The sequence below is a fragment of the Rhagoletis zephyria genome, unplaced genomic scaffold, assembly GCF_001687245.7.
Source record: "Rhagoletis zephyria isolate East Lansing unplaced genomic scaffold, Rhagoletis_zephyria_1.1 Rzeph_scaffold_00123, whole genome shotgun sequence".
NCBI classification, from domain to species: Eukaryota; Metazoa; Arthropoda; class Insecta; order Diptera; family Tephritidae; genus Rhagoletis; species Rhagoletis zephyria.
Window position 1 is genome coordinate 431,110 of NW_016157207.1, and position 10,617 is coordinate 441,726.

Sequence of the window (10,617 nt, forward strand, 5' to 3'; positions counted from 1 at the left end):
TTGGTGAATGTGTACCGGATTTACCGGAAATTGGTTTCATTAATAGACCAAGGAAGCTTTTAAATAGTGAAAGTATTTTTCCGAGCAACGGATGAATGCACCTATGACATAAAAGTCACAACGTGGCTACAAGTGTTGGCAGATGGAACTCGGATATGTCGTTACCAACAAGGAAAAATTGGTGTTGGAGGAGTGAGTTGAAACTGAGGAGCGGTTGTCCCAACCTGTCATCAACGAGATCATGGCAGACCCAAAGGGCGAGACATCGAGTTTCCCTACACCGATCAAGATTGATTACGGGACGCTACTAAAGTATTTTCGCGCCCATTCCCGCATCATTTCAATTGATGACTGAGTGATCGTTAACAATGAGGAATCGAAACAAAATCTTCCGCACTAACACTGCAGAGTCTGACGTGGTCGACGACATGCTTCGGTGCAAGAACACCTACTCGCCGACCTAACTGCAGGAGTCTACTAAACAAAATGATTCTGAAGTTTGTTTTTTTCGTTTACCTGGTGGAAGAAGATGTTGACAACACATTCATTCAGGAGACCTGGCTGAATAGCTACATGAAATGGGCGGTCAACCTAGGCCTTGTGTTGTTATTAAATCTCAAAAGCTCACCTAAATTGACAGCTATGAGACTGGGTGGGAACAAATGCTTGCCATAACGTTTTTTTTTTCGTGGGAATCGCAAATCTTGATAGGTCTGAATTATATGTACATATGAGTTTTGTATTTGAATACAGAGTATCGCACGGACTACCATTAATAATCACTTGGCACTTAAAATCAGAAAGAAGCAATCAGAAGTTGCAACACTGTCCCCGATAATGCCTCACCCCATATACATACACAAATACATACATATATTTTTCATTCCACTTTTCTTTTTTCCCATTACCAAGCCAATGAAAGTCAGTTGATGCTAAATAATAAATGGACACTTTCCCATGTCTTTGCACATAAAATGCATTACATACATACATACTTCCTTTATTGACTTTCTTCATTCAAAACTAAATTACCAAAGTGAGGAGTACACACACACACACATACACACCACCAACTAACTGTACGTTTATATGCATTAGTCTTCATGCAGTGCAGTGCATTCTTCATCGACGACGAATGTGTGTCTTTGGGGCAGTTAAGTGCATTCATCATTGCATGCCTCATCACGAGAAAATATATGTATGTATGTACGTAAATTTGTATTTATTTGTTGGTATTTATTTCCTCTGTCCCCGGATTGGCTTTGGGCTTTGGGAGTGAGAAGAGGTACTTAATGTGTCGTCTCGTCGGCTCACTATTTGCGATACTACCCATGACCTAGTTATTTTGGGCCTAAAACTCTGTAGCACTGTTTGCACTACCATTACGGTACCACATAAATATTGCACGCATGCGCAGCGATTACATTTCGAATGTGAATGTCTGAATGGCTGAATGGCTGAATGGCAACGTCGACAGGTTCTCAAATTGGTTGTAATGCTGTTCTTCTTTTAGGTTATGTTAGTTTGCGCTGAAAAAAATGGAACGAAAGTATGAATATGGGAAAGTGCTGAGGGAATTCTCAAGCTTTTAGTTTCGAGTGTTGAGATGCAGAAAGAAGCAAACAAATAAATTTCATCTTCAGCTTTTAAGTACCATCATGCTTCTACTTATGTAGATAGCATGTAATTTGTAATTTTTTTTATTTTCTCTGTTTCGCTTGTCACGCCTCTAAAAATGCAATTCGTAATGAGTATTCTTGTTTTCCACGAAATTGTAGCTGAACTACTCTGCACGGAAGTATAACAGCCAGCTCAGTCAAGTGCAATTCTGGTTGTGCACTTTAGTGCAAAACAGCTGCGACATTCCACTGTTAGCCGCCGACCCCACCACCGACCAGCTGGAGCCCTAGTTTTTGGCATACCCACATCGATCACTCAATTGGTGAATGAGTATGTCGGTCCGCTTGAATGGTTGTTCAGCGTTTTTTTTTTTTTTTGTCGACTGTACGCAGCAATCAGTGCCCGCCATTAATCACTGGCTGCGTTCTGTAATTTTTGTGCAGTTATTGCATTTTCGTAACGCAATTGTTTTTGGTTTTTTTTTTGGTTTTGTATTCATTAATTTTAAGCGTTGGCAATTTATTTCACTTGGCACTTTAAATGCGCAAGCCATGTGTGACACTGTAATATGTCGCATAGTAGTTTTTTTTTGCTTTTGCTTTTGTTGTTCTTGCTCTTGTTGCTATAATTAGGCTTTTCAATTTCGTGCTCATTTTGAATTCTTTTTTGTTGTTGAAATTTTTGTTTGCCATTGCATTCTTGGCCTTTTCGAATTTAATGAGGAAGTGTTTGTCAGCCCCGGCACTGCAGCAGCGGCAGCCACATTAACTCCACACACACACACACCCCCGCTTCAGCATTGTTCTCCTCATTGTTGTCAACATTCTCGCTGTGTCAGCTGCATTCTTTGCATGCCATCACGCGCGTCGTTAACACTCAGCGCGGCAAAATGCGCCGATCAATCAATTCAATTGAATTTGCATGTTGTTCCCATTTCCAGTTTAATAATATTCTTTTTTTTTTTTTACTTATTTTCAATTCAAATCGCTATATATATATGTAAGCCTGTTGCTTTTGTAAGGCGAGTAGCAGCAGCGTTAACTTCATTTGCATATTTATTTTTCGCGCTTTGCTAATTGAAAGATTCAAATCTCGTTCATAGAAAAAATAAAAAAAAAAATAAGACACTGCACGCGGAATACATACATATGTACACAGCACATAGTCATGCAACATTAAATGTTGCAACCAAGCGAGAAGTGCAAAATTGCGACCAGCATTGAAAGTTTTTGCATATTCATGCTAATGTAGAGATCACACGTATGTATGTATGTGCGTACATAGTCTACTTAGTAGTAAAAAAAAAAAAAAAATAATTGCAAATGCAGTCTTCTAAATAATAGTGATTTCAAATATGTATGTGGTCTACTTTCGGTGGAAAAGTTTGCATGTGGCGATGGTCAGCTCATTTATCATCAGTATTAAGAGGCTGAGTAGACCTTGCATTGGCGCCAATTTCGAACTTTTTTTCGAAGAACTAAGAGAGACCCTGACAATGGAACAATGTAGTAATAACAACAACAACAAACAGCTGGTTGGTTGATTTTTCCGACAGAGTGGAAACATTTTGATTTGGGAACGAATTTCCGTTATCCCTTGTCAAGTCTCGTTTGGAGACAAACCGGTTTCGGCAATGTGTAATTCTTCGTTCTGTATACAAAATAAATCAACAACTATTTTGCTGCTGAATAAGTTTTCTTTACTAAAGTCTGTCCAAAATCAGCATAAAACTGAAAAGTTTAAAATTGACTCGGCTTCCCCGTGACATGCCAGTTGGACAGCGTCTGTAGGTGTTTAGCCGTTGGTACCTGCCGACGACAGCCTAATCCCATGGTACCCAAAAGCACAGCGGATCAAATTGTTGAGCTGATCAGCGCCCCGAACAAGCAAGCATTGGCATGGACACACTAACCACCTAGGAAGGGGTTCGAGGCCTATCTCAACCTCTGCAGCAGTTTGGATCCGGCACCCTGTCACAATGCAACTGAATTTCCATGCCACTCTGGAGTGGTGACCATCGAGGCACTGTAATTGTTATTTACAATGTCAGTATAGATTAACCAAAATTAAAAATTTTTTATGTCCAAAACCCACAAAATTTGGGTATTAAATGTATACAAAGCTTAAAATAGTTTGTTTTTTTTTAATTTAGAGCTGTGCTCATTCTCTACTTTTTCGCTAGAGTAAAAATTACAACACATTACAAAGCATTTAAAAGGTAACTAAAATTCCCATAAGCCGTACTTTCACGAAATATTGGCTTTGTTTATTTCCTGTTAGTAAAAATATGTATGTACTTACAAATGAACTATATTTTTGAACAAAAAGTTTCCATAAGTATATTTGTAAGTAATGAGCCACATAAACATTTGTCTTGCAACATGATATTCGCCAGTCACTTGCAGGACGACTTCCCACGCACTTTAGTAAACAATAAACAATTTCAAAACTCTACAATAGAAATATAAAGAAATGGCATGCCAGTCGCACAAATTTGTCATGTCCGCCCCTAAAAAGGATCGTATTTCATAAAATTGCGTTCAAGCAAGCAGGTAAATGGCAGCGGGTAAGGCGATCGATGCAAATACTTATGTATGAAACCGTAGCGAGACACTTGTCATATTGCCAAATAAATATTTGTAAATATGTATATGTATGTGTGTATATTTATAAATTTGCACTAGTTATGCAAAATGTTTTGCGCATTTCCGCGAATATTTATATAAAGTTTAAACGCCTACATATATACTTTATTGAAATGCTGCATAATTTTTGCGTAACAGCCGCAATTTGAATTTGACAGCCACTACAATTGCATGCAAAATTACATAATTTTCATAGCATTTATGTGAAAATGCTGCGACAAAGTTGTAAGTGAAAATAGTCCACTACATACATAGCTAAACCTATCTTGCAGCGGCTTCGAAAAGGGAATAACGCGATAGATAAATTTTAAAATTAGATGCATTTTTGAATTTCGCTTACTTCAAACATGCACCAATAAATTGGGGGAAATTTGAATAATAAAAGACTAAGTTCTTTAGACATATCGTCGCCCGTATGCCAGAAACATGAATCTCTAAACTTGAAAATTTTGGGAAATCAAGTTTGAAAGTTTTCTGTTTTACGAGACTTAACTCTACATTTATGCAATTGAAATTGTAAAATATGTGGTTGCCGTCTACCCGTACGTATCCTGGCATTTGGTATAACATAGAACAACCAAAGGTTAATCAAGTCAACCCAAAAACTCAAATCTGATAAATTTGCACATTTGTGCTTTTGGCATAAGGGCGACGATATGACAGTCGGATGATACAGTGGAGCGATGACTATAAATGAACTGCTGAGCTTGCAAAGCAAGTTAACTCCTTCTTATTGAGAGTTGCCATGAATTTATGTGAGGCTTAATATTAAGTTCAAACCAAAAATTTAATTGAGTCAATTAACATTTTAATTGAGCTACCGCTTTTTGGTGTTCACACACGGTCACTGCTCAATTAGCGACACTTAGTCAGCCGCTCGATTACAGATACAAAGAGATTAGATATACAAAGTACATTCGGTACAAAACCGTTTAGGTACTTTTGGAATGTAGTCAAATAACTTATCAGGAAATCAGTTGTTATTTTTATTCACATTTCCAGCATTTTCTGGTGTGGGTTACTTGTTCAATAGCCTACCCTGCTTTGATACAAAAGGGTGGTCAAAGCTGTAGCTGCAAACGTAGCTGTATTTGATTACAGTATATTTTGCTTTGCTGCCTCTATGCTTAAGTGCACATTTAAGATACCTACCCCGAAATGCGCATCAAAAGCATTATTTTTAACATTTATAAGGAAACTGCTCCGATAGATGTATTCAACATACCTGCACATTGGCGATACCTGCCTTAAAAATTGTGCGACTAGTATCACTTATCAATGAAAGTATTACGTTTACCTGCATTGGCCCTACAATTACCTAATTTTACAACCTTTTATTTATTTTGCTCATCTCGCAGAACAACGAAAATGGCTATCAATTTATGTAGTTATATAGATAATTAGATAACATTCGGTAAAAATTTCGCTTGCAGTAATTTCTACATGGTAAGTGCTCCGCCAATATTTGGTTTCATAGGGATTCGGATACCTTCCTCATTGAAGTAGTAAAGAAAATTCGCTTAAGTGCCTTTTTCAGTTACGTGCACAAGTTTTTCGTGCAAAGAAGGATGTGCAGCTAAGCAAAATATACTGTATAGACAGATAATATTTATTTTTAAAATGTCAGATGGAAGAACTCGGAGGAAAGTGATTCCCTTGGAACTACCCGGAGACATTTTTTTCATACTCAAATTTGTTTGTGTGCCATTTCACAACACCTCAAGTAGCACACTGGTGTATAACTTGGTATAAATTTGTGAATTTTGGTACAATTAGTCAGATTTATACCAAAATTCGTAAATTTACACCAAGTTATACACCAGTGTGCTACTTGAGACCCTCTTTCATCACATTGCCCAAAGTTGAATAAGAAGAATTTTTCCAACGTTCCAGTTCGAAATATGAATTCTGTTTGAATCGAATAATAACTACTAAATACGCCACGAAATCAAATACTTGTATACCTTTACAAATTTCAATCCTGAATACACTTTGCACTTTCTTCTCCGTTCGACAGCTTTTGCGAAACTTTCTGATGCTTTTGAAAGCTTTCTTTTATATAACTTTAAAATGGTTCTTGCATTGAATATGAAGCAACTCAAATAATTTATATAAAAGCTCAGGACAACGGAAAGCTTTACTGGGTCATTATTAAGAGAGAAAGAGAAGAAGAGCGAAAACTTAACACACACTTGCCTACATTTGTTGATGTGTATACGGATGTTAAGAAAAGCAAAGCCTTTTAGCATAAAATCCTTGCTGCTGCTTGCCACTGCTATCATCCCCCATAAGTCAAGCGATTTTTGTTTGCAAGGATGCTCTCGCAGTTTCGCCGTCTAATATTTCCAGCAACGTCTGGATAAGGAGGCACATGAGCAGAAGTTATCTAGCAAACAACAAACAAACACTTCAATTGAGCGTTGAGCTTTGAAATAAGCAAATGACAATGGAAACAAGTGAAATAAATACGTACCGACATAACTTTCTGCTACTCAGACAGCGGGCGCAAATTGCGAGAGAGAAATTTTGCTAACTAGGAAAAGGAACTGCATAAGAAAAAAATACATTTACACGATTTTCATGTCTAGCCGAAGTGTTGAAGTGAATTGTAGACGAAACGAACGGAAAACGGAATATTTTGCATTTGATTCTTTGCTGAAATTAATTGTAAAATTGATTTAGAAATAAACTCAAAATTCAGCTGTGCGCTTAGAAGTGTGTGAACTTCGATTTGTGGAGTTAAGAAAAAATTTGAAACTTTGCAGAAATAAAATAAGCCAACAGAAATTTTGTGAAATCTGAGTAGAGCAATTACACCCACTCTTGCCAGGATTTTACTTTTCTACATTATTACATTGAGGTTGCTGTTGCCAACCATCATCCCACACTCGCGTCCCGGCCCTCATCTCAGCAACTCAGTCGTTTGAGTGCCACAAAATGCGAAGTCGCACAGAATTGGTGACCACCACTTTCGAGGACTCCGAAGAAGATTACAGCGAGGATGATGACTCTGAGGAGGATTGGCGTCCAGCCGCTTCATCGTCGACTAACAAAAATGGTAAAAAGCAAAAGCAGGCACGTGCTGCTGGCACCACTGGTGGTGGTGGGTCGTGTAGTAGCAGTGGTGGCGGAGGCGGTGGCGGCGGTAGCGGCAGTGGCAGCGGCAATGCAGCTAAGCGTGGCCGCAAACGCAAGGGTGCTCCGAGCGCTGGTGGTAAACAGCAAGCAGGGGCGACTAAACGAAAGGCGCCTGCCAACTACGAGGAAAGCGATGAAGATGCTGATGACGATGACGGCGCTGATCTGGATGAGGATTTGAGTGATGACGAGTTGGACGATTATGAAGACTATGACGCGCAAGCAACAACTGGTGCTGGCGCTGCCGCTGGCGCTAGCGGTGCAGCATCCGCAAAGAAGGGTGGCGCTGGTGGTGGCGGTGCCGGTGCCGGTGGTGGCAACAATTTGCCGCCTAAGAAGCAATTCACAGAGAAAACAAGCACAGCCACCACCGGAGCAGCAGCTGCGGGCACCTCAACGTCGGGGGCACATCATTCGATCGAGTTGTTGTTGTACAAGCGCGATTTGAACGAGGATTACTGCAAGAATAATCGATTGTGTTTGTGGCGCAAGGACGATAATAATCTATTGCAGAAATACATACGCGTTAAGACCGCACCAGAAGAGCTACTCTTCACGTCCAGTTCGGTGGTGAGTAAACGCACACATTTGGCTCATTATATTCAATTCTATTCGAAAGTTTAAGTCTAACTTATTTCCGATCTTTAGTATTCCAGTTGGGATGACAAACGCTTATCCGATTTTGTAACTCTTAATGTAACAAGCTTGGATCCAAATAATCGGCGCGTAAAAATTATGAACACCGCTGAATTAACGAAATTAGCCAAAGAGCAAGCGAAGAAGAATGAACAACAGAAACTAAACAAACGGAAACACAATGACGGCGACGACAGTGATGAGGACGGTCCCGAAAATGACGAGATCGACGAAGAAGAAGACGACGACGAATTAGATGACGAAGATGATGATTTGGACTACGACGAAGCGCTAGAGTCTAAGCCCAAAAAGAGTGCTAGTAAAATAGCACAGAAGAAGGGGGGGCCAATAAAGACTGGTATGAAATTATTGAAACGAAATGATAGCACCGATGAGAATGACAATGAAGAAGACGAACTCGATGAAGAAGACATAGATGATGATGATGACGACGATGATGGCGAAGAAGATGATGACCTATAAATGGCTGAACGGAAGCACAATTAAATAGTGTTTAATTAAAAGTACTCGTAACAATTAATAACGGTTTTTAAATTTAATTAGTGGAAGTTAAAACCAAAATGCATGTGAGTGAGTAATTTTGCAGCTCACTACATATAATACAGATACATATGTACATACTTATATGGAGAGTTGCATCAACGATCGTTACGTCGCCGCTCCTAGAGTTGTCTGCAGTCCTAGAAATACTTCATAGACAGACTTCATTGTAACGAAAAAAATTCTCATCTCTACTGAGTAGCAGGTTTATTTTGTCAGCACATGAGACTTTCGTCTTTCAACCCAAACGACAAATCCCCTAACTATGGCAGTAGTGGAGTTTTGGCCTCTGTCTATTATAAAAAATTACTTACATTTACATTGCGTCTTTTTTAAATCTTGGTCAAATGCTTGATATGAAAAGTATTGCCAGAAAATGGTTACTGGTTAGGACCTTTTGTATTGTCAACGACGATAGTTTTGTATGCGTAAATGCATAAGAAAACTCAAGCCAAATTAAAATTTAGTGGAACCGAAATTTAAAAAAAAAAAAATTATGTTAGATAAACATGAAGATAAGGAGTAGGCAGCTCAAAGTTAGGCTAAGTTTGTAGGATGTCTTCATTAACTTATCGAAAATTTGCAAAAATTTAATGAATACCTATATTTATATATATATATATGAATGAAATCAGAAAACGCGCATACATACATTAACAGTGCGAAAAACTATTTTTGTTTTTTTTTTTTTTGGATGCAGAGAAGTTGATGACAATTAAAATGGTTGCTAATTTATTCAGTACTATAAATCGAAACAAGAGACTACTTTTGCCTAAAATGTTGGTATTTGAAAAACTAGACCTAACTGTTTTGTTAATCTAAAAACTGGACAAACATTTTTGGTAATAGAACAACTGGACATAAATTTTTTTCATTCAATAATTGGACATATGAACATACGTTTTCGGTCATATAAAAATGGGGCATACAATTTTGCTCATTTAAGAATTGAAGAAAGATTTTTGGTAATATAAAACTGGCCGTAATTTTTGGTCATCTAAAAACTGGGCATAAACATATTTTAATTTAAAATCTTAATATAAATTTTTGGTGCATCAAAAATTTAACAAAATTTTTCCATAAAAAAAAACTGATCATAATCTTTTTGGAACTTTGGAAACTGCAAATAAATATTGGGCATGAAAAATGGGTGTATAAAGATCCCTACATACCTGAGAATTCTAGCCACTTTTTTCTGTCCAGTTTTTTTTCGCTTTTACCTGCTATACCTACATTTTATCTATATTTCAAAGACGCAGGGATACATATCCGTACATGCGTACATTCTTATATTTTTTTAAAGTTGTTTTTTTTTTTTTAATTGACTTCATATTCGGCTTTTAGAAGGACGAAAACTTATGACCAGCATTTAAACCCCTAGAAATTTATGTCCACATTTTAAATTATGAAAAATATATATCTAGTTTTTATTTTCAAGGCATTCGCATTAAAATTGGTAAGTTAAAATAAGAAAAAGAAGTCTTCAGCCTATTTGTGAATTCGATGTTTATTATAAAATAATATTTCTAATGCAAAGTAAGCAAAAATTAAGAATTGAGGATGTTGTATTTTTGTGTATGTATGTATAATTAAACACTTTCAAAGTCACAAATAAGAACGCACAGTATATAACCATGGTTGCCAAGAGCCAAGAATGTATGGAACAGATAAAATGCTCCTAACTAATGTAGTGATATTTCTGAACAATGTAAAATATTTCAAATAAAATATGCCAACGAATTTTTTTCAAAAGGAAATTTACTATGCATTGGACTTTCACCTTAAATCAAACTCACCACACCAGCAGTTGAGTAAAAACTTTCAGAGCCATAATTACTGAGTTGGTAAATTCTGAACACAGAAAGAACTGGGGTGCGGTGAGAGGCCATAGACAGGCGAGGCTGTTCGGCTATCTTTTCAAAATAAAGGATATAATCCTAGAAAATAGGAATGACATCAGGCTACTTTCCGGGTAACGACTGCGATTCCACTTGACCTGATTAAGTGTGATCATAGA

General features: G+C 37.6%; 1 protein-coding gene across 1 annotated transcript; it reads left to right on the forward strand.

The window, feature by feature from the left end:
• The first annotated feature begins 6,542 nt into the window (after nt 1–6,542).
• Nucleotides 6,543–10,361, forward strand: LOC108379550 (nucleolin). The gene is made up of 2 exons (XM_017635908.1): nt 6,543–7,973; nt 8,052–10,361. Exons 1-2 carry the CDS (start codon nt 7,203–7,205, stop codon nt 8,520–8,522), a joined length of 1,242 nt encoding a protein of 413 aa, XP_017491397.1. The 5' UTR covers nt 6,543–7,202; the 3' UTR covers nt 8,523–10,361.
• The last annotated feature ends 256 nt before the right edge of the window (nt 10,362–10,617 follow it).

Coding starts and splice junctions, on each gene's coding strand:
- LOC108379550 (XM_017635908.1), top strand. CDS start 7,203: ATGCGAAGTCGCACAGAATTGGTGACCACCACTTTCGAGGACTCCGAA. Junction 7,974..8,051: donor TCTTCACGTCCAGTTCGGTG/GTGAGTAAACGC, acceptor TCCGATCTTTAG/TATTCCAGTTGGGATGACAA.